Source organism: Plectropomus leopardus, chromosome 13 (genome assembly GCF_026936395.1).
Source record: "Plectropomus leopardus strain MGB_pleo_1.0 chromosome 13, ASM2693639v1, whole genome shotgun sequence".
Lineage (NCBI taxonomy): Eukaryota > Metazoa > Chordata > Actinopteri > Perciformes > Serranidae > Plectropomus > Plectropomus leopardus.
The window spans coordinates 12,483,112-12,507,805 of record NC_142188.1 but is presented as its reverse complement, the minus strand read 5'-3'; the positions used below and the strand labels follow the sequence as shown (position 1 = coordinate 12,507,805).

Sequence of the window (24,694 nt, the reverse complement as noted above, 5' to 3'; positions counted from 1 at the left end):
ATTTCTCACCTCATATTTAATATTTATCTTTGCATTACTCGCTGCTATCTCTGCCAAAATTGTGTGTATGTCTGATCGCAAGGGGTGCTCACATTCTTCCTTAAAAATACCAGTTAATGTTAATATGTCGGAAAAGGTATACGTATGGTTTTTGCACAATTGCATCATTTATACATCCAGCCCTGGAGTAATGAAGAAAAGCTATATTCTTCCCCATTTTCTATTTTGCACGGTTGTTCTCAAAAATGTTTGTTACGCTCAATTTGTGATGCAATCCTTGTACTGTCCTCTCCAGATCCGAGATATGGGCCAGGAGCCATGTGGCCGACTCTCCTTCCTGAGAGAGCCAAAATCCAGTAAAGGCCTTCCACAGACTGCCGTATGCAATTTGAATATCACACTGCCAACCCACAAGAAGGTAGGATCACCACGTTTGAATAGCTCATCGGTTTTAGGCCATATCATGTCATCCACATTCAAATTAAATTGAAGTCCAGAGGGTGATGTTGTTGTCGTGATATCAGGAGCCATTGAAGTTCATTTGGTCCAGAAATGACTGCTTGCTGCTTGTGTCTTTTATTAGTGTCAAAGCCTGTGCCAGTCATAAGACCCCACAACGTACACATGCAGACACACACATGCACATCGTGCTTTGTTCGTGTGCCTGGCTCACTGTGGGTACATAAGGATTACGCAAAAGACGACTCTTCTCATTTGTTTGTTGTGGTATTGATTGATCACAAGAAACTGAAATTATTTCGCTTTTGCTTTTTGTTATTTTGCTGTTTATTTTTGTATTAATCCCATAGATTTTTTCTGATGCCTTTTGTTGTTTTTGCTGCTCCATTTTCATCCCCTGAATTTGATTTCCCACCTCCCCGCTCACTATAACGTCCCTGCTCTCCATTGTGTCATCTCTCTCCTCTCCTGCAATGCATCTTGGAATACCACAGGATATGGAGTCTGATCCTGATGATGAGGTAAAACAGATTCTTCATCATCACATGGAACTGCTTCTTCTTTGTCGTCCTTTCTGTTGGCTTTACTGCAGACGCTGTAGTAAATAATGCGTGTCGCAGATATTTCGTCTCTGTACAGTACCTGGGTGTGAGAGATGCTTCTGACTGCACGTTTTTCTTTTACACAGCTACGTCATTGCTGAAGTGACCCCATGTAGTGCATGAGTGGAAATGGCAGTTGTTTTAACCAGCAAGGATTGATTTATTTATTTAGTGTTGTCTTCATCCCAAAGTGCAGTGGAGCCAATTGCTGTGCCACACCTCAGCTTGTTTTTCATCTCTATCTTCCTTTCCATACATGTGCGACAGGAAATCACCATGTCTCCATCCTTACTATTAACTCATAGGACGTTTCACACAGGACAGTGGTATCTTTTGTCAGCTAAAGATGAAACCCTAACTCTTCTCATTTCTCTACTTAGTCATTGTTTTGTTGTATTTGGAGTTTCCCTTCTTCACCCTTGTCCTTAGATTGTGTGTGACGGAGAAAAGTAACACTGCATGCCAAAACATTTATAGGAAAGTTGAATCAGCAGGAGATAAGGCTGTTTTTATCTTTGAGTATTTACATTACATGTCGTTATAATCACGTGTGACATATTCCTCTAAATAATAATATTACACCAGTCAGTTGAATGTTAATATTGGACAATTCTGCACTCAGATTATTAAATCCAGATTGCCAGTATGTTCAATATCATAAATGTTCAATGCCAACATTAAAAAAAAGTATTCCGACAATAACCACAAATTGCAACTTATGATTCAAGGCTGTAAAAGACTATAATAAATACATTCATATAACTGGATTGTAAAAGAAAACAGACACTCAATTCTGAATTTAATATATTGAATATTTAAAAAAAAGCTGCACTACCACACCTTTCTGCCTCCTGAGTTCTTGTGTGGAGCTGAACTGCTGGATGCACTGTATGACAGGAATCGCACAACAATTTCACTTTCTTGCTTATCAAAGAATTTTAAGTAATGTGAATTTTACCAAACCTGTATAAAACATTTTTTTACGAATCATTGATTGGGTCTCACTATACTTCTTTAAATTAAGTTTTACAGTGTAAAAAATAATGTTATTTGTTTATTTGTAATGTGTAGTTATATAAACACTGTCATCTTGCATTAAGGATTGCAGATCGCAACACACTGAAACTTCTCCTATGTGCCAATCATGAACTCCTGGTCAGATTTCTTATTACTTATTGTTCAGGAGGTTAATCAGAATAATCCGCAGTGGTCTCTTCCTCTCAGACAAGGGGATTTAAAACCAGTAAAAACACTGATGAAGCAGTTTCACATTAAAAAACTGTGTTTTTTCAATGCTGCTCATCACAGAGGGGCTGCTAACTATGGTGGCCAACACGAAAAATGCAAATGGCCCTATCTGTTGTGTAGAAACATGCAATTGCTACATGGCATACCCTGTTGATTAGGATATTATTGGCTCTTTTTAAGGTAACAAAAGCACAACCATTCTTATTTTCAGGTGATTGTACACTAAAGAAAACATATTTTTTATATCATATTATATTTCTGCCAACTTATTCCCCTAAATCCTAAACACTGACCTTTAAAAGACACGTTTATGTTGAAATACAAATTCTATAAAAGTAGTTTTGTCTTATTGTACTGGCTTGCCCTTTAATGGACCTAGCACACAAAAAAATATTTGTATGGTTCAAATCTATGTGTAATTTTAGAAGGAGTAATTGATTCTCATTTTTGGCCCGTTTTGACAGCCTACATGCGATTAAAGTATGGTTATGGTTAAGCACCTTCTTTAAGGTTTGTAGTCATAGCTTAAAAAACCAACATTGATAGTCTGAAAGTGGAACAAACTCCAAACCCCGCATGAAAGATAGATATACTAGACCCACATTCATCACACCAACCTCCACACTTTACTTTTCACCTTGTTACATAAAGGCTACACTATTAACTGCATTGACATTGAATGATGCTGTAAATCATGTCATGCAGAATTGTCCAATATGAACATGATTCGTGGAGACTAATTATGTACCACTGTCCTTTGAAATTGACACTGTTAATACAATTTTAATGAGGTGTACAATGTCACCACAATTGGTGATCTGAGGAAAGCATCATCATAATAAGAGGACATTTGTTTAATACAAAGTCCTTAACTGGAAGTTGGATTTTGCCCACGCTCCCCATTTACTTGAGTAGGCCATAGAGGTAAAACACATGTTGTCTGTATTTATGATATTGGAAAATGCAGTGAGTGAAGAGATGCAGGGTCCAACAACAGTCCATTACACCTGCAGTGCCTCCTTGTGCCAGTACTAACAGCATGTGCTGATTCACTAAAATCAGGCAATATCTGTGCACTGCTGCATCAAAGTTAACAAATTAACATTATTATTTAGACCTAATTCTGATAGATCAGAATCACATTTCACCATATTTTTTTATGTTAAAGCATCTTTTGTTCTTTTTTGTTTGTTTCAGACTGAAAAGCCAGAACGACGTCATACCTTTGCCTCCTTAGCTTTGCGTAAGCGCTACAGCTATTTGACCGACCCAGCAGCGAGTGAGTTTCCCATTTTTACTTACATGAAATTTTTAATTGATTTCAGATATTAATGTGATATAATTAGTTTAAGTCTCTAAAGGTCCCTTTAAACAGTGTATTGTCTTTCATATAGCTGTAGTTTAGAAACAGATTTACCTGACAAAACTTGTTCACCTGTCATTTCTATTCACCTTACACATTCTCTTTGATCATCTGTCATTCATCAAACATTTGCATGGTTTACTGTGTGTTACGCTTTGCTTACCCACCCCATGTTGACAAAAAAGTCTCCCTGTTTCAACTGTTATGTTACTTCACATTTGTGGAAACACTGGGAATCAATGTCTGTCTGTTCATTTATCATTTGAACAAAAAATGTTTTGATTCATGTTGAATAAAAATATTCTTTTGAATTGTTCTCATTCTTTTAAGTGGCCATTTCACTCTTATTGGCTTTATGATTGTGTGCGGCTGTGTATATTAATGTGATACAGGTTGCACTTTACATGAACTTCATTTCTTTGAGAATGTTCGAGTAAGCAGTTTTCATAACGCACTTTGTGTATCTTAAGGACAAAAAAGTTTTTTACAGATTCAAAAGTATTGTCTGTGTTGTTTTTTTATTTTTCTAGCCTTGTCATCTGAGTTTGATTTAATAAGATTTAAACTATATACTATGGTATGACTTGAGAAATATTGATACTGGACAGACATGAATGGCTGACTTACTGTAACTTTTTTGTAAAGTGCAACCTCCTATTTTATTTTAAGTCATGACCTAACAAGTAAAGTGACATTTTTTATTAATGGTTTACACTTGTGGGGTCATCTCTGGCATTGAAAATGCATCAAATGAAAGGATAAGCACATGTCAATCAAACATGTACAGTAAAAGGCACTGTTGCAAGGAGGCAAATAGATTAAGCACATCAAAAGTCAATGGAATTGTATTTTTTGGTTATCGTGTCTTTTTTTTTTTGTCAAGTCTACCATATGTCAAACATTTTGTACCTATACATGCTCTGTTCTTTATCGGGTGTTTTTTTGTCATTAGTCACCGATTTTTAGATCATCATTTGTCATATCATCCTGGGTTTTTGAATAGGGGCCTTTCTTGTATTTTATGTATACAATTTTGTCTTGCTGCTGTGGATAACGCTGTTTCTGACTGACTCAAATTTCTCTTTCTGGTTTTTATGATTTATTTCTTATTATTTTCTGTTACAATTTATGTTTACTTCCTTATTACTTTTTATTTAAATTATTGTTGAAGAAACTACTGATCGAGGCTCGCCGAGAACACAGCCTTCTAGCTACCCTCACAAACCTGTCTTTTCAACGAGATCTTATCAGGCGTGGTCGCCTGTTCCTGTCGCCGTCCCTGGCCAAGCCAAGTCTGGGTTTGGCTCCCTCTCCAGTTCGTCATCCAACACGCCCTCTGCCTCTCCATTAAAGTCTGTCTGGTCCATCAACTCTGCCTCCCCCATCAAGACCAACATCCCTGGATCACCTGCCTCTTCTGTAAAGTCAGTTAGTGACATGGCCTCTCCCATTCGATCTTACAGAACCATCTCCTCTCCTATAAAAACTGTAGTCCAGCAAGCCCAGTACCCAGTCCAGGTCAGCCCCAGTCCCCTGGCTTCACCAGGTAAAAGCGCCCCAGATTCTATATCTATGAAAGGACTGGCAGCATTGTCTTCTAGGACCTCCCCTATAACTGTCTCTGGAGGAGGAAGCCCTCTTCTTGAGAGAACATCGATAGGCATGACCCCTCCAACCTCTCCCAAATCTTCTCTGAATATGTTCAGTTCACCCCTGCCATACAAGACCGTTATCGGGGGCTCTAGTGGCACAGCATCTTCCTCCTCACCAATAAAAACGGTCCCCGGGCTCTCCTCCGTGCGTTCCTTTGCCGCAGACATCACTGGCCCTGCAAGAAACCTGTTCTCCTCTCTTTCATCCCCACTTAAATCCAACAACCCTCCAAGTGCTGCAGCTCTGATTAATGGAACTGTGTCGCCAACACAGTACCGCTCTTCGTCCCCAACATCTCTTCTCACAAGCAGTCTTCAAGAGAGGATACAAGCAACCACCAATGCTGCAACCACAAGTGTCAATGCAGCCTTTGATGAGGTGGAAAAAACATTCAATTCTTGTTCTGCAGGCTATGGCACCTTGAAGTCCATGTCCTCTTCAGCATCCTCCTCATATCAGTCCATTAGATCGTCTGCTTCAAATTCTCTTTATGCCTCTCTAAGATCCCCACCAAACACCACTACTGCTGTAACATCCAGTACAATGACTGTTCCAGTGTACTCTGTTATTAATGTGCTGCCAGAGCCTCAGTTTAAAAAGTTACCTGAGGTGTCCAAGTCAGCTGCTGCCCTCCTCTCCCCCCAAAAGAGAGTACCCGTTGAGGTGAATGCTCAGATGCAGTCTTCCTTTGCCAGAACTCTTTCCCCCATCAAAGCCCCTCTTTTTAACACTGGCCTGAAGTCAAACACTGCATCACCACTGTCATCCAGCCAAGAGATTCTGAAGGATGTGGCTGAAATGAAAGAGGACTTAATACGAATGTCAGCCATATTGCAGACAGACCCAAATTCCACAGCCAATAAAGGATTTCAGTCCGATTCTTCCAAAGAGGCTAAGATAGAGGACGAGGAACCATATAGGATTGTGGAGAAAGTAAAGCAAGATTTGGTAAAAGTGAGCGAAATCCTTACTAAAGATACTGTAAAGGATGGTAGGGTTTCCCTTGCAAGGGGTTCTTTGGATGACATACACTTCTCAAAGGTACAAGTCGAACAACCACCAAGCAACTGGAGCTATCCACCAAGATATGAGACAGTCGTTCCTCAAGCTAAGTCAAAAACAATACCGGATAGAGATTTCAATCTCTCCAAAGTGGTTGACTACCTGGCCAATGATGTTGGTAACAGCTCTTTCTCCAAAATTCATGAGACAAAGCATAAAACAGATGAGGGCAAGAGGGAAGGAGAGGGCAAGGAGAAGCAGAAACGTGTCCTAAAACCGACCATAGCAGTTCAGGAACATAAGCTCAAAATGCCTCCAACAAACATGCGCTCTTCAGCTTCAGACAAAGAGATCAGTAAAGTAGCAGATGCGCTTTTTGGAGCAGACACTGTGCTAGACTCCCCTGATGATATCTCACATGAACAGGATAAAAGCCCCCTCTCAGACAGTGGCTTTGAGACCAGGAGTGAAAGGACACCTTCTGCTCCTCAGAGTGCAGAAGGTATGGGCCCCAAGGCCCTTTTTCAGGATATCCCAGTTCCCCCAGTGATCACAGAGACTAGGACCGAGGTTGTTCATGTCATCAGGAGCTATGAGTCCCCAGAGGATAACAAACAACCTACAATGGAGGATGCACATCCGGTCAGATATATTGATTCAGATTCTAAAGGGCATCAACCTACATCAAGTCCGGACCACAATAAATCCTATACGATAAAAGTCAGTCCTGATGAGGATCCAATGGGAAAAGGGATGAGGGTAAAGGAAGAGACTCACATCACTACCACCACCAGGATGGTGTACCACAAACCACCTGGCAAAGAAGCAGCATCAGAGAGGTGTGAGGAAACTATGTCTGTGCATGACATAATGAAGGCCTTTCAGTCGGGAAAGGACCCCTCTAGAGAGCTGGCTGGACTGTTTGAACACAAGTCTGGCAACGAGGAAACATCACAAAGAGTCCTTGAGGACATAAACTCCAAACCTAAGGTTGAAAGAATAATTGAGGTTCACATAGAAAAAGGCAATAAAACAGAACCAACAGAAGTCATCATCAGGGAGACAAAAAACCATGCAGAGAATGAAATGTATTACTACCCAGGGTTTAGACAGGAAGACGAGGAGCCTGAGGAATCACTTCCTGTATACCTTGACTCCCCCAGAGTAAACACGCCCATGTCACAAGAGGAAGACAGTCGCCCTAGTTCAGCCCAGCTCATGGCAGATGACTCTTACAAAACACTAAAGCTACTCAGCCAGCAATCTGTAGAGTACAATGAGGATGAATCATCAGAACTTAGGGGAGAATCTTATAATTTTGCAGAGAAAATGCTACTCTCAGAGAAATTTGACCAGTCTCATTCTGACACCGAGGAATATCTGAGAGATAGGTCTCGCTTCCACTCACCAGACAGAAGCAGTCACAGTGAGGGTAGATCAGGGGGGCCAAGGACAGAGTATGTCTTTAGGTCGTCAAGAAATGTGTTTGACAAATCTGGGAGAATGGCCAATGTTGATGATAGCTTTGACAAACTGACACTTTTGCAGTATTCATCTGAACCCGGTAGCCCAAAGCAATCAGTTTGGATGCGGGTGTCAGATGACACACAGAGTAAGGACAGAGGACAGCTTATGTATGAGGACCGAGTGGACAGGACTGTAAAGGAGGCAGAAGAAAAACTTAGTGAGGTATCTCAGTTCTTTCGTGATAAAACAGAACAGCTCAACGATGAGCTCTCATCTCCAGAGAAGAAGTCTCGGAGACCAGACTTCAGAGAATCACGATCAGGGCCCAGTTCTACGCACAGTAGTCCAGAGAGGTCAGCGTATAGGAATGGGGGCAGTGGAGAAGAGTGGAGCAGGGAAAGGCTTCGAGACAGGTTCGGCTCCAGTGACAGGAAATGTGCCAGCTTACCCAGCAGTCCAGAGAGAAGAGTATTGTTGCAGTACAGTGATTCAGACCCAAGAAAGCAAGGAGATGGTAAATCACAGGGAAGCACAAGTGAAAGCTCCAAACCTTTTCAAATGTCTTCCTCCAAGGTGAGTGCAGTGAGGTTAAAGTTTGAGCAAGAGGCTCAAAAACAAGATAGGAGTCCTCAGGGTGGCCAAAGTCCAAATCCCCCAATCAGGAAACTCCAGGAGAGTAAGCTACCTGTGTATCAGGTGTTCGCAGGGCCAAACATTCCAAAAACACCAGACAGTCCGGGAAACCAGCGAAGATCTCTAGATAGTGAATCGAATAAGTTCTCACCCAAGCACGAGACCAGTCGAAAAGATCAGGAAGAGAAAAAGTTATTCAAAACATGGGAGACCCAAGAATACGGAAACTATAAACCCCAATCTCCCAAACTATCTCAGGCTTTAATCCATGATTCTCTGAAAGATAATAGTGATTCCCAAAGACAAGAAACCACCAAGAAAATAATCTACACAGAATTCGTTGTCCGAGAAAGTCCAAATAGCAATGATAGTCTAAAAAAAAACTCGGAATCGCAAATTCCTGTAAGAAAGCCATCTAGTTTTCCTGAAAATCACAAAGCCACCACTTTAAAATTAGATGCCTCCGTTGAACCACAGGCAGGGTCTCATATACCTACTTTAGCTAGAAATCGGTTGCACAGTAGCTCTGAATCCAATAAGTCTACACGTGGATCATCACTAGGAAAATCCACAGACTCATCAGATGGTAGTCTTTCAAATGTAGTGTGTAACGGTGTTGATAGCGACCAAGCAGAGTATTTGGATGAACTAACTCCTATAGTTGTCACAGAGGGTTTCAAAGATATTAAACCCTTACCTGTGTATGTTAGCATACAAGTAGGAAAGCAGTATGAGAAAGAAACAGCTTCGGGGCAGCTTGGAACATACAAAAAAATAGTAAGCCATGAGAGTAGGACAGTTCATGAGACAAGGGGTGCATTTTACACTGTCAAGCAAAAGCAGTCTCCATCTCCTCAAGGAAGTCCAGAAGATGACACTCTAGAACAAGTGACGTTTATGGACAGCTCTGGGAAAAGTCCTGTTACTCCTGAGACCCCCAGCTCAGAGGAGCTGAGTCTGGCCTCAAGAACACCAGACTCTGTGATAGGCTTCATGCCTGGCATGCCAAGCCCGATCCCAGAGGAGTCTGAGGAGGAAGAAGGCAAGACCTTCATCTACAAGGAGCCCTCGAAGGAAAAATCTAAGCCAGCCTCCTCTGAGAGTCACAATAGAAAGCAGGATGCAGAGAGACAGAAGTCAAAGGAGAAAAGAGTGGCTTATATAGAGTTTCCACCTCCTCCTCCTTTAGAGGCAGAGCAGTCCGACCCTGAGAAAAGGGGGTCTTGTGCTTCTTCTGAGGCAGAGACAGAGATGATGGAGGTGAACCTCCAAGAGGAGCATGATAGGCACCTCTTAGCCGAGCCAATCATCAGGGTCCAGCCTCCATCCCCTATTCCCCCTGGTGCTGATAACAGCGACTCCAGTGATGATGAGTCTGTCTTCCATCCCATCCCTATTAAAAAGTACACCTTCAAAATGAAAGAGGAGGGAGAGAAAAAAACAAAGAACAAAAAATCTGAGAAGAATGGAAATAAGGAGTCTGGGCTCAATGGTGTCGTAAAGGGGGAGGATGCTGACTTTGATCAAAATGGCAATGACCAGTCAATCACTGACTGCTCCATAGCAACCACTGCTGAGTTCTCCCATGACACAGATGCTACTGAAATAGACTCTTTAGATGGGTATGACCTTCAGGATGAGGATGACGGACTGAGCGAGGACCCTAAAACATCTAGTCTGTCCAATGATGGAAAAACAACCGACCGCTCATTTAGCCAGTCCAAGCTTGAAGTGATAGAGGAAGAGAAATGTGAGGAAGGGGGGGATAATGGAAAGAGTAAAGCCAAAGCCTCTGTAGCCAGTGGTGATGAAAAAGATTATACTCTTGAAGGAAGACATCCAGATAGGCAGAGTTGCCAGAGTTTTGCAGAAAACTACTTTGGCTACCAACTTGAAGAAGAGCTGAATTCAACCTTTAAAACTGTTGCCACCAAAGGCCTGGACTTTGACCCTTGGTCCACCAAAGGGGCTGACAATGATGGAGTGTTTGAGTCCAAAGCAAAAGATGAGGACCCAAAGCCCTTTGGCTTATCGGTGGAGGACAAATCACAGGCTACAACACCTGACACAACCCCCGCTCGAACACCGACTGATGAGAGCACACCGACTAGTGAGCCTAATCCCTTCCCGTTCCACGAAGGGAAGATGTTTGAGATGACCCGCAGTGGTGCTATTGACATGAGCAAGCGGGACTTTGTTGAAGAGAGGCTTCAGTTTTTCCAGATTGGTGAGCATTCCTCTGACCCTAAAACAGGGGAAAAGGGGAGAGGGGGCAAGATCCTGGGGGTAATTACCTCTCAGTCAGGGGATGGGAAGGTGAAAGTTATAGATACTACCACAGACAGCAGCACAACACCAACAACACCAGCAGCAGCAACAGCAAAATGCAGCACTGCACAACCTGGCAGTGACGCTGGCTATACCGGTACTGATGCCCCCACCTGTGAAGCCATAGCTGAGACCGCCTCCTCATGCACAATCACAGCCTCTAAGGTTGATCCCAAATTACGCACTCCTATTAAAATGGGCATAGCTGCCTCTATAACTGTGAAAAAAGACTCAGGGGATCTCACCGATTGTAAAGCTGAGATGTCTGAGATGTCAGAGGGTCAGATGGTGCCAGAATACATCAGTATAGAGGGTCAGTGTACAGAGAGCCAGTCTAGCAGACGCACTGAGCCCAAGGTAGAGAGAAGAGATTACCCTTCTGAAAACTGCAACAACAACAATAACCTTGAGTCCTCCAGTGTTCAGGCCAACTACATCCAGTGCGGTAGTGTGGTGTTTAATTTGCAGTCCTCCTCTGAGCCCACTCTTCAGAAAGCCAGCAGGATAGAAACACTGTGCTGTAGGGATTTAGAAGAGAGAGTGGAAGTACATCACAGCAGTCAAGTGCAGGAGCAGAAAAGTGAAACCAATAAAGAAAGTGAAGTGAAGCAGCCCAAGTCCAGGCTTCCAGTCAAAGCATCAGGGTGGTCATTTCACACACAGGGAACAGCCATAGGAAAACAGAAGCCCAAACAAGCAGTGAAGGTTGAGGTCAGGAAAAGAGGAGAGCCAGCCGTAGCCAAAGTAGAACCCAGGTCCAGAATACCAATAAAGGAAGTTAAGAAGAACAGTCCTCCTGCTGCCACAACTAGCTCACTAGTTTCTGTTCGAGTTACCTCACAGCCAACGAGGGCATTGGACACAGAGAGAGCAGCCATACAGTTGCCCTCAAGGCTACCACTGAAGGACAGGCATCAGGTCAGCAATGTCACAGTTGAGGGAGCACATAGACAGGACAGACAGGAGAACCCTAGTGAAGTTTGTAAGCGCACCATCGAATACTTTAAAGGCATTAGCGGGGAGACGCTAAAGTTGGTGGACCGCCTGTCAGACGAGGAGAAAAAGACGCAGACAGAGCAGTCGGAGGAAGACAGCACCTCCCGGAGCACCTCTCTGTCGGACGCCTCCCAGCCTTCCCAGCCCTCCCAGCCCTCCCAGCCCTCCCGCTCATCCAGGTCTGGTAGAGGTTCGAGGGCTGAGGCCGGGGCCGCGTCCGTAAGGGCAAAGGTGGCGACGACGGACAGGGCCTCCGGCAGTGAGAGGAGCAGGAGGAGTAGGCGGACTGGTGGGAAGGAGGGCAGTCAGGGACTCACAGGGTCTCGAACGCCTCCCATCGCGGAGATCAAGCCTAGTTTGTAAAACTTTCACACTATGTTTAAAATACATCTATATATTTATATATATCACTTTTAGTTGCATGACATTGTTGTGATCGTTTAATGGATTGACTGGAATGCCTGTGGCGTGTTTACATATTCTCTTCAGAACAGTAGCTGTCATTTAAATTTATTTTTTTGTCATTGATGTACTGTGTACTGTATTGTCCTTGTTCTTTTCTCTGTTCCCCTCTTTTAACCCTTTTAAACCTCTGTATAGTAGATTGAGCATGCCAGTAGTAGTGACTGGTCCACTGGCACAACCAGTCCCTTTTTTGACAACTCCCTGGTCCGTCTGTGTGTCTGTCTGTCTGTGCGGGGTGGCTACCAAGTTATTGTAGTAGTTTGTTCTTAGAGATTTTTTTCATGCTATAAATTGTCATTTAAACTAACTAGTGTTGGAAAAGAACACACAAAAGCGTTTCGCATGTTGACATTTTAGATTCTAACATAGACCTTTCCAGCCTAGATTTGTAGAACAATTAGTCTGTTGTTGAGAGTCATGTTATGCTTTGTTTTGTGTGGTTCTCATGACAGTTACTGCCTGCCTAGAGGATACATACCACAAACAGTCACAGAGCACCACTTACTCTATGAACATATTTTAGTTGCCCATAATGTCTCTAATGTGAAATATCCTTTTCTTGCCATCCTGGGAAAATATTTGAACCTTTTTTACTGCTATAATACACCAATACACCAACCATTATTATAAATATTTAAAACACAACCTCAATTAATGTTGTTAATTCTGATGAATAAGTGGCCAGAAAAGGAAAATTATGTACGTACATATTTTTCTCTTACATTAGTATATAGGGGGAGAGAAATGTCAATGGTATTGATGAGTCGTTGTCCTCTATCTGCCCAGGTCCCCAAAGTCCTTGTGAGAGAACAGACTTGCGCATGGCTATCGTTGCAGATCACCTGGGACTCAGTTGGACAGGTAAACAATCTGCATTGCATCTTTTTCTTCTTGTGCCTCTACTCCTTTCTTGAGTCCTACCAGTCTCAAAATGTAATATTTACTGCCACCTTCAGGCTAACAGAGTAACTTACAAATAGTAAGTCTATGCTGTTTTTTAAAATCATTTAAAATATAACAAATGCATGTTTTGTATATTACCCTCTACAGTCTGTGTTTGTACTATGAATAAAATGGCTGTACAATGAAATTTGAAAATTTATCAGTTGCTGTCTGATACGCATTACAGAGTTGGCTCGGGAGATGAACTTCACAGTGGATGAGATCAACCACATCAGACTAGAGAACCCTAACTCTCTGACAGCACAGAGCTTCATGCTACTTAAGAAATGGGTCGCTCGGGAAGGAAAAAATGCCACAAGTAAGACTATTTTTATATCTGACAATCTTTTCTGTCTCCATTTCTCCTGTCTTTGTATCTTGTACTCTCTCTATTCCGTCGCTCTGCTCTTGATTTATGGCTAAAAAGTTCATCACTTTGAGAAGACAGACTTCTAAGTTCACTAAAAAGATGGGGCTTTTTTAACAAATGTCTGCGTAGTCCATCTTAGAGTACCATCTGTCTGCCTTACTGTTTGTCCTCACTTCTTTCCCATCTGTATTTTAATCTCTCTAACAAATACTTACATTTTTTGGAACAGGCTTATTGTGTTTCTTGCCCCCAGTACAAATAACTACTTTTGTTCAATTGTACAAACTTTGTCCCATCATTTTTCAGGTGACTCAATTTTTTTTGTCTTCTTTTCCCCACAGCGGATGCCTTAACTCAAGTGCTGACCAAAGTCAATCGGATGGATATTGTGACTTTACTGGAGGGCCCAATATTTGACTATGGTAACATTTCAGGCACGAGATGTTTTGCCGATGATAACGCTGTTTTCCGGGATCAGGCTGATGGTAAAGTTTAGCTCTGTTTAGCTGACCTCTTACCTCTCCCTGCTACCTTTTTTTTCTGTTGTGCCAGTGCATGGATCACATATGTAAAGTCCTGGTCAAACCTCTAGAGAAGTTTATGTATGTTCAGATTTGGATTTTGTTTGGACAACTGGTTCCTCATGTTCCTCAAATGCATTCCTGATTTCCATGCTTGAGTGTTAACTTGCCATAGCAATTATTATGCTATCGTAGTTTAAACTCCAATCCTTCTTGCTGTTCAATTAATAACAGTTATTATATTCTAGCAATGCTTTTAAAAGCAATTTAACACTTACGCTAATTTGAATTGGCTTCTGTTGAATTAACTACCATTTTTATTTAAATCGGGTCTTGCCTAGGGTGAATACTCACCTAAAAATCACATTAGTGTATCCAGTTGTCAAAATGAGCAATTTCCACCATTAGAATCCCATTCTAAGTGCATGCTACATACTACATACTGCTTTAAATGTTTGTTTGTTTTTTTTTCAATAATGTCTGACTTGAGTAGAAATAATATAACCCTATAGAGTCTGCTTTTCTCAGTTGGTTTAGCTTAGTTCTCCTAGTGCTCCTCCAGTTCCTCTGAGCCTTCCTTGGATAGATGAGAGAATCTCTTCCTCTGTGAAACCAGGCTGCCTCCTCCTCCTCCTCCTCCTCTCCCTCCTGCCTCCCATCATCTCCCCACAGCAGAATCTACTGCTGATAACAGCACATAACAGCTCTTAACAAATTAAGAGTCATGTGTTGCCCTCTCCTAATCCATCCCTCACACACCTCCTCCTCCACACATCCTTGAGTCATGTTGTTCATTCATTGTCTTCTTGTGCAAGCATGTTTCACATTTAATATCTTTTATGTTTCCTCTTTTTTTCATCTTGTCTGCATACATCTGGCCATATTCCTTGCCCATAGTTTGCGTGATTATCCCCTTGACTCCCGGAAGCACTCAGGCTGCCTTCATCGTGCAGACACCCATCCCCTTCTTTCCATCAATGACCCCAACACCCCCACCAACTCCCCTTACGCCCACTGCAACACTTCGCTGCCGCCCCCCTTCCCCTCGCCGCTCTCCAAGTTACGAGTCCTCCATTTCGCTCAAAGACTTGGCACCTCCAGCACTATTTAAACCACCAAAATTCAACTTCCTATCCCCTCCTCCCCCATGCCTCATCACTCAGTGCCCCCCCACTGACCCTCGTCAATCCCCAGGCTACCCTTTCTCACCCCACCCAACTTCCCCGATCCCCCTCATCACCTCACCTTTACCCCTCTCACCTCCTGCTAATTCTCTGTCACCCATTCCTATCTCAGCTTCTCCTACCTCTGTCCCGACCTCGCCCAGACGCACAAAGCCGACCCCAAACCCTTCACAAGCTGAACCAAACACCTCCAGATCTACCTCTGATCTGTCCTCGCATACTACTGCCCCCTCTGAAACTACAACCACACCCGCCAACCTCATACCAGTACCTATTTCTAATACCCATAACCCATCTGAACCCATCACCAGGCCTGTTTCTCCCATCCCCTCCTCACCCGCAGGCAGGGCCTCACCTTCTGGCACTGCATCCCCAAGCAAAGAGTCTCTAGCGACCCAGCTGGGCCTCCCCTCTCGCCCTGTTTCCCCTCTTTCCTTGTCCTCTCTCCCTCCTGCCTCCCCCTCTGGGTCCCGTTGTCCTAGCCCCAGCCCCTTGTCTCCTCCTCTCCGCTCCCTGTCTCCGTGTCCTGCTTGCCAGCGTACTTGTCCACCCTCCACCGCCCCAACTCCAACTCGAACCCCAAATGACCCATCCACAATTGAAGTATTTATTTAGCACGCTCAATCCTTTATCTTATCTTCTCACATCTCTCATCTGTCAGCTGTCTCATGTGAGCATGTAACAGAACACCCTGGCAAGTATTAATATCTCACAGTCATCACATCCCCAGCTACATGATTAATATGGCCTTAAATCACTAATGTGTCCCACTTTCAATGTCTTACCTCCATTGAAAATCAAACAATTGATTAACATGACATTGCTTTTATGAAAATATCTATTTGAATATATTTCTTGATATTTTTTAATATGTTATTATTTTTGTTTGTGTTGAACATGGCATTTTCAGACATATACATTAAAATTTAATAGAGATGCACAATATTGGATTTTATGTCAATAATTTACAACTCTTTTGATGCAGATATTGATATATCTGCTTTTTCCCCCACCTAATAGAAGTGATCAAGTCTCCTCTGTAGTGGAATTAACATCATATTATGCATACTCTTATTATGATGGCCCACCAGCAGATGGAGACATGAAATAGTACAATGCTTTTTAGTGTGTGTAATGTTCATTTGTTGTGCAAAATAAGAAAAACGTTGGCCGATTCCGACATTTCATTTTAAAGCCAGTATCAGTCAATATATTATCGTGCATCCCTAAAATATATGTATTTATTAAATTTTATTGCATATGTTTGAAATTGGTACATCATACTGCCATAGCTTCTGACATATCACTATCTCAGCTAGTGGTGTCTGGATACATGCTTCACACTCTGTGCCATCTTCCATGTCATACAGTGTTTGTGTTAGGGTGTGTGTGTGGGTGTGTGTGTGTGTGTATGTGTGTGTGTTTTTCAGTGTGTTATATTCCTTTGCGGCATGCTTTGGCGTGTCTCTACATTTGTCATCCTGTCACCTACAGATTATCAGAGCATTCTAGCGGAGCTGCAGTCCCCAGCCGCACTGCACTCCAACCCCCACTTCCTGGAGCCTGAACTCCCCGTCACCCCCAACCCCTCCCTTGCCCACCACCAGCACCACCATTACCCAGAACCCGACACCCCTTTGCTGGCTGCCTCCCAGCCTCAGCCCCTGCCCTGGAGCCCAGAGATAGAGCCAGGTAGCGGAGAGCCAGACAGCCCCCCTAGGAGCCCCCCGAGACCCTGTGAGCTCGCCCTGTCCGTCCCGGTCTTTGTACTCCCCGATCCTCCAAGGGTCACAAAGCCCCACATCGCTCTGAACGACCAGCTGCTTTTGAGCGAGGAGGAGGACAGGTCGTGTCGAGAAATGGAGCTGAGTCACAAGCCTAAATCGCACTCCATCCCCGCGATGTGTGAGTTAGACGTTGACATGGCTTACTCCACGTCTTCCCCTTCACTCTCATCAGTGTCGTCGATAACCCCTTCATCGCCCGACAGAGCGCAAATGGGAAACGGAGGAGTGCCGATAAGTTCTCCCAGTTGGGCACAAGAGGATGTCAGTTTGAAAGGAGGTGAAAAGGAAGTGACAGAAGAAATAGAGAAGGTTGTTGAGATGGTTACAGCAGAAGGGAATGGATTAGTGGAGAAGTGGGTAGAGCAGGATTTGATTAAAAATGTGGAAAGGAAATGTGATATAATAACGAAAGATAGGACTACGCTGGCAGAGGAAAACAACACAATAGGGGAACAGAACGAGAGGTCTGCAGAGGAGGACAAAGATGTGATGAATGATGGGAATAAGGGGGCAGCCTGTGAGGTGGAGGTGACAGATGTGCAGAATCTGATAGAAATTAGGCACCAAGCGGAAAAAGGTACCGCTATAGAGGAAGAGGCTGTCCCAGAGGGTATTAATGAATCAACTGAGGTTCAGAAAGTTGATGAGGGCAGTGAGAAAAGGGTCTGCCAGGATGACAGAGTGGGTGACACAGATGGACAGCTGCAGTTTAAAGATGAAGAAGAGTTGTGTGGCAGTGAAAAAGATAATTGTGGGACATCAGAAGGAGACCAGGCAGCAGAGGACCAGGCCATTATTCGCCTCTCCCCTCAGGCCTGGGTGGAGGCCCTTGGGGAACGTCAGCCCCATGAGTCTGAGGAAGAGGAGGAAGGAGACAAGGAAATCACAGAAGAGGCATTAGGATCTCTGATCGAGGAGGTGGAGAAGGAAGAAGGCTCAGAGGAGAAGGAGGAGGACGGAGAGATGACCCAGGCCAGTGTTCAGGAGGTTCTTGATCAGGTTGAACTGGCAGAAAAAGAAGTGTGTTCGCTTTCAGGTTGGCACAGTGATTCATCCAGCGTCAATGTGGAACCGCCAACGCCAGGCCGCAGTGTCAGCTCCGACCTGCTCGACAGGCGGGAAAGGTAAAAGTATTCTACAGCTGTAAGCTTCAAACAGAATCCCTCCCAGAATTACAACAATTTTTGCCTACTTGATTTTTAATCTAATACTTACCAATTGACTCTTTTTCAGAAATCTTCTCAAGTGATCTGTTTTTCAAGTATGTTATCCCACTAAAATCCTAATTCTGTTATTCTTACTCAACAGCCAAGAGAACTCTAGTGACTCCATCACTTCCTCATCGAGGGGCGAATCAGGGAGGTCCCGACAGAACGGCAGCAACTCAAAGCACTCACCTCAGGACCGCTCATCGGAATCATCAAACGGGAGGAAGGAAGAGGGAGCACTGGTGTCGGAGAAGAAAGTCCAGGTAATGTTACAAACAGCCATCATATCAGCATAGAATACCATCCTCTTTATTTTGTGTAGCTGCTAAGAGACTATATTTTAGTGTGATTTTGTTATTGCAGGAGACACGCCTAATGCCTTGTTTCCACATAGCTATCTGTACATATTTGAGTGAAACGGAAATCCATTAATTCCTGAGAACCTCCATTATCTCCAATGTATTTGTGAAACTCCTCCATTCAATTTTTTCAATCTGGAATTTGCCTCGAGCACAAAAAAATCTTCTTACATAATATTTCACAAAATTCACCACAATGCATTATTGGTCCTATTTTTGCCTCTGCAAAGCTCCATGCACATATTCCATAAGATTAGATGCCAAGAAAAACAAATACACTTCCCTGCATTTTCTGTGGTGGCGTTTCTATCTAATCGTAGATTTACTTGTGTTGATCACTAGGGGGTGTACTCCATTTACCAGCGTTTCCTGCACACTCACTTATTTGTGGCAGCCAGCCATGATTAAACATCTGCCACCTGGTATTGATTTGATATTATTGGAGTTGGACCGTTCATTAGGAGCGCAAATGAAATTTATATACCTTTTGGTTTTTCAATGTACCGAGAGCACAGAGCGTACTCTGTGCACAGACAGAGCAGCAGAATGTCCGGCACAGTGAAAGTGAATCTTTACTATTAATTGCTCTGGGTCTAAAAGTTTGCTTTCACTCACCTCTGCAGTGGCTGCTCCTCTCATCAATCAATCTGATCCGATCAGCTCTGACCGGATCAACAGATCAGTTATATACCCAACAACTTGATCTGCTACTGAGGAAAAAAAGAAGTCAGGACAAGTATGGCCTGTGCTGCCTTTACAGACCCACAAAAATATCCAAATTTAGGGGACAGAGAATGATTTAAAAAAGGACACATACAGAGATTTAAAAAAAAAAAAAAAAAGGAGAGTTTGCTGCCATTTTTGAGTTGGTAATTTGATCCATTGAACACTAGAGGTCATACTCCACATATTGTGAGGAAATACAGGCCCAAAACATAACTCTGTGGAAACAAAGTGCAAAACTATGGTGTGAGTTGTGCTAAAGACACGTAAACTTCAATGTTTATTACAGGTTTCTCTTCTTCAGTACAGCCAACCATGGAGTTGACGTACATCAACAAAATGTCTCAACCAACTAATACTCGTGCCTATTTATGTGCTTCTTCCTCGTCCTGGCTCCCTCCGTGTGTGTAATGACCTTATAATACCTTCCTTGACAGCGGGTTAGTGTAGATTCCGGTTCAGAGGAGGAACAGACTGTAACCACCAGAATCTTCAGACGCCGTCTCATTTTAAAGGTACCCCGAAAGCCTGGTGCCGGTGCTGGGCTGAGCTTTGGTTTGGTTTGGTTTAGACGGGTCAGTCTGGTGTGCATTGTAGTGATATTGCTTGGTGTACTGATAGTTGTCTGTGTGTTCATAGATGTTGTGATAGTCATGTTTGTGTACATGACTATTGAATCTGTTACAGTTGGTGCTGTTTACATTAGCTGGTTGATGACTAACGTAGTGCTCAGCCTCTTTCTGACATGGAGGTTCTCTCTTGAGGTGTCTTTTCGGTTTGGTGGTGGTAGAGGATTGTCTCATCAGCCATTGTTGAGCCTTCATTCATGTGCTAACCACAAACACTTACAGGGAGAAGAAGCGAAGAATATCCCAGGCGAGTCTGTGACAGAGGAACACTATATGGACCATGATGGTAACCTCGTCAGTAGAAAAGTAACGTATACCTCCACTACTATTTCCCATTCAGCTGTTAAGTAAAACCACAGGATGAGTTTGTTTTTTTAAAAGCAAACATCATCAGATCTTTTCTTCCTTTTTCAACGTCCCTCCGCCTGGTGCAGGTGATCAGGAAGGTTATTCGGCGAGTGTCTACTCCCACACCAGAGAGTGACAGTTGGCACAGAGACCTTCACAGTCCCACTCTGCAGGAGGACGGGTCAGAGGTTGGCACGAAGATACATTTTAACTGTGTTCCTGGGGTCAAAGTCTAATCTAGATTAGTAGTTAGGAACACGTAATTGGTGAAAGGGTAACAGTTTATGCAGGAATTTGGCTTAAAACTGCACTTCGCTAAAAATACACCAGGTAGAGTGTGCACCCCATATGCCTGAGTCTTTTGTAGCAGCCCGGGTTCGAGTCCGGCCTGCGGCCCTTTGTTGCATGTTGTAATATTACAGATACAGAATAAATATATCATTAGACATTGCCATGCATGTGAACAAAATTATTTTACTAACTTGAAAGATTATTAAGGAGAAATACTAAGAGGGAAATTATTTATTTGTCAAAAAACCAACAATTGCAAGAGTGTTTATTGCCACTGAAAAACTTGGTTCTTACATTCCTCTAACATTGCAATTTAAATACATTTAATAATAATAATAATACATTCACACAAGTAACAACAAAAAAGAATCTAGATATAATGATAAGTAGTGCAAGTTAAGATAAAGGGTAAAATATAACTAATAAAATATGAAGTAAGGGACATAATTCAGAAGTTCCATTAGATTCGTTTAGTGTAGATTAAATAAATTATGTAATTTTCTTTTCTTTTTTTTTAAGCAAAAATGCCTTTCAAACCTGACGGCCCGTTTGGGGGTTTAGAGGGTGTTAAACATAAATACAAAATACAACAGTTCCAAGTTGTATTTCAAGTTGCATTTCAAATCCCTTAAGCGACAATGAAAAACACAAGTTCCTCCACAGTGCTTAAAAAAAATATTTGATGTATTTCCTTTTTTGCAACACCCTTTCCCTCTCATAAATAATAAACAGTCCCTAAGAGAGCACATTTTATTGATACCACATGTGGTTTTGAGGCACTGAAGACCTCAGTTTCCTATGTCACTGCTGTGTGAGTGCAGCTTTAAGTCAAAGAAAGGAGTGGTAAGATTTTATCATGTTTTCCTCCAGTGGTTCAGGTGAATTTCTGATTAACACTGGTTTAACTGGTTTGGGAAAACTGTCCTCATTATATGTCCTCTGGGCAAAAATACAGAAAAACAATATAAATGCAGCCATTTGAAGTGCATTATTGCATGTTGGGTTCTGACACTGTGGTGTCTATTGTGTTTGCATAACAAAGGGGATGCTGACTGTGCTCCTGACTGTGTGGTTTTAAAGCGTTTAACCGATTAGTCAACAATATGACTAATGAGTGCTGTGACTCTGCTGTGAAAATACAATCTTCCTCTTTTGTTTTTAACTCTTTCCATAATAATACAGCCTCTCTTCTTCCAGGTGTCTTGTTGCTGTGTTGTTTGGGTTCTTATAATATTCCCTAACAATTAAGCTTCTACTAAAAGCTTCACATTGCTGTCCCTACAGTGTGTGGAAATTTGCTTCCTCCTTTTCTTCATTTTCTGTTTCAGGTTTGTGTCGGATTGTTTTCGTCTTGAAGGTAAAAGATACAAAGTCTCATCTGTATATCTGTATGTGTTTGTGTTTTCTAGCAAGGAGACGGGTCAAGGAATAGCAGGAGAAAGGAAGACAGAAGATCAGGGGATAAAAAGCTCCATTCATAGGGACAGTTGTGCTCTAACAGGTAGAGTATAGTCTGTTACTGTAGCACAATTAGCATAGTATGTGTGTTGTATCTTTGCATTATTGTCCTCTTCATCGCTTTATCTTGCATTCTTTCCCATAAGATTGCATTCATACTCCACTGCTCCAATTTCGGACAATTTCCAGATTTCATATTCTCTTCTTTAATAGATTCATGTCTATTATACTCAGGGTCTGGCTCTATTTAGTTGTACTCTATTCAAACTCTACTTACTGCACTGTCGTGCTCTTACTCGCTCTCCTTAAAATGAATGATTCACCATTTTGGCAAATATGCTCATTGGCCCTCTTTTACTTAAATATCTCCAAAGTTCAAAAGTCTGCCTGCCAGCACGGCTAATTAACAAGCTGTTTTTTGTACACAAACAGTAATGTAAAAACAACATTTCATGGTTTTAGGGGGAGTTAACATGCAGTAACAGCTTCTTGATGAACAACAGACGTGTGCAGTCACTTCCCGGAGACTGTTAGGCAACCACTGGGATATGCTACTAGACAGAAGTGCTGGGCAACTTGGCAAACTGTTTGCCAGGAAATTGTTACAGTGATAGCTTAAAAAGGATCCCCTACCTATACAGAGTGGATCACATTTCTAAGTTGTATTTATACAATGAAAAAATTACATATATGCTGAGATCGCAGAAGGATTTTTTATTCAGTATTGGACACCATTGATGTTGATAACAGGGTAAGAACTGGACTGCTGGTGATGCCCTGATATAGTCTAATGTGTCTTCTTTTAAATGAGACAAGATTACTGTTACTGTTTATATTGGACTTAATATGTATGTCTGTATAGGGTGGACTCCTATGTTACTCATTTTATTGTTATTTTACTTGTGTTATTTACATTATTGATTTATTTATTTTTTAACTCATTTTCATACATTTTCATATTTAATTGTTCACATCTATAAGACATTTTAACCCCTTGTAAAAGAAACTGTCAACCTAGGTTGTAGTTTTTTTTGTAAAAGGCAATGTTAGAAGTGACCAAAAAAGAGTGCCACAGGGATGACTTTTTTTTTTTTTTTTTTTGAAGGCCAACGCAGAAGTTAGCATCGCCCTGGTTCCTTCATCAAAAAGTTTATGATATTTACACATTTTGTTCAGCAAGATAATCTTGAGAAAAGAACACCACTTGTATGGTTTCTGTAGTCTAAATGCAGTCTGCAGAATAAAAAAACTTAATGTTAGGCTATAAATGAACTACTCTACAGTCACACTTTACACTGCCACCAAGCTGTATTTGGTGTGATGACATTCTGTTGTCTTATTTAGCCAATTTATAGGAAGACACAACAAATCTTTTAAGTTCAGCAGTGAAGTTTTTAGTGATATATTTTTTGACGTAGAACAAATCATCAAAGTCTGTGTTAACCACAGACCTTACTTCAGGTATCCAATCAAAAAAACCTGCAAAAATCCCATTTCCTTTGAGACAAGGAAACTGGGAGTGCTGAAATGCGAACTCATTTCTAGGTTTTAGGACTCATTCCTTCACCACGCTATGAAAAAAGTTTAGGAAAAAAAAATGTTACAGCCTAAGACTACACCTTAAATTGTGAAAAGTAATTTGAGTTTGTGACTCTATTAAAACAATCACAATATGTGTTACCCAGTGCACATACATGAGAGTAGTATTGATCTTCTCATCTAACTCTTGGCAAAAAAATAAAATAAAATAAAAAACAAACAAATAATATTGTTTTCGATTAACTACTCCTGTAATGTACCCCTCCCCAGATAGTTGCTCTGTCTCACTTGTCTCACAGACTCAGTGCAAAAGGCTGACTTGTGTCTGAGCGCGGTTATCCCCTGGCAACATTTCTGCCCTCCCTGCTCACAGAGTGTGTTTGCGAATAGAGAACAGGGCTGATGGGCGACACACCTCAGCATTATATTGCCTCACTGATACCCTCCATGCCTGTTTTTGTCCACTAAATCCCAGCTCACAACAGCATTGTAGCATCCAAAAAGAATTTGTTATCCCTCTGGCCAGACTGTTAATCCCTACTGCTGCTCACCCTTGTGTTGTGTTTGCAGTGAATCACTCCATCTGTACAAAACTGACTTAGAAATAATATGGCACTACTGCGGAGCCTGAAAAAGAGTTTCTATGGCAACAAAGGTCACCATAACAACCCACGGACCATCATGTCTTGTTAACACATTGTCATTTTGTGATACAAAGGATTGGAAGATCGTGACAGTTTTTTTTAACCTCTAAAAAGTGTTTTCACACATAAAACAATGATGGTTACACCCTCTGAATTGAAGTGAATTAATATAGATTTCCCTCAAGAATAATATATCTCTGCAGATATTAGCAAATGCATGGCATCCAGCAATATTCTTGTCAAGACAAATCCTGTAATCAAAAAACTTAAAGGGAGAATCAACCCAAAATCAAAAATATATGTTTGTCCTCTTACCTGTAGCGCTGTTTATTAATCTGAACTTTGTTGATGGGAGTTGCCGGGTGAATGGGTGTAGAGATGTCTGGCTTCTCTCCAGCATAATGGAAGTAGATGGCACTTTGCTTTAGTTGCTCAAAGCGCCTAAAAAGTACATTTAAAAAACTCAACAACTTTG

The 24,694-nt window shown here is 42.1% G+C and overlaps 1 protein-coding gene across 31 annotated transcripts in view; it reads left to right on the top strand.

Moving 5' to 3' along the window:
- The window catches only part of LOC121955007 (ankyrin-3-like), a 161,614-nt gene that overhangs the window by 133,817 nt on the left and 3,103 nt on the right, over positions 1-24,694 (top strand). For 13 of the 31 annotated variants that reach the window (XM_088086442.1, XM_088086441.1, XM_088086453.1 and 10 more), the window contains 13 exons: positions 296-418; positions 954-980; positions 3,507-3,588; positions 4,844-10,654; positions 13,003-13,077; positions 13,346-13,477; positions 13,870-14,013; positions 16,728-18,144; positions 18,329-18,491; positions 19,748-19,825; positions 20,162-20,245; positions 20,374-20,475; positions 21,988-22,079. In XM_088086442.1, coding sequence (XP_087942568.1) covers positions 296-418; positions 954-980; positions 3,507-3,588; positions 4,844-10,654; positions 13,003-13,077; positions 13,346-13,477; positions 13,870-14,013; positions 16,728-18,144; positions 18,329-18,491; positions 19,748-19,825; positions 20,162-20,245; positions 20,374-20,475; positions 21,988-22,059 — 8,310 coding nt within the window. In that variant the 3' untranslated portion in view covers positions 22,060-22,079. Of the gene's footprint in view, positions 1-295; positions 419-953; positions 981-3,506; positions 3,589-4,843; positions 12,107-13,002; positions 13,078-13,345; positions 13,478-13,869; positions 14,025-14,946; positions 16,685-16,727; positions 18,145-18,328; positions 18,492-19,747; positions 19,826-20,161; positions 20,246-20,373; positions 20,476-21,987; positions 22,080-24,694 lie in introns of those variants that run through there. The other 18 variants (XM_088086433.1, XM_088086437.1, XM_088086428.1 and 15 more) reach the window with 10 other exon arrangements.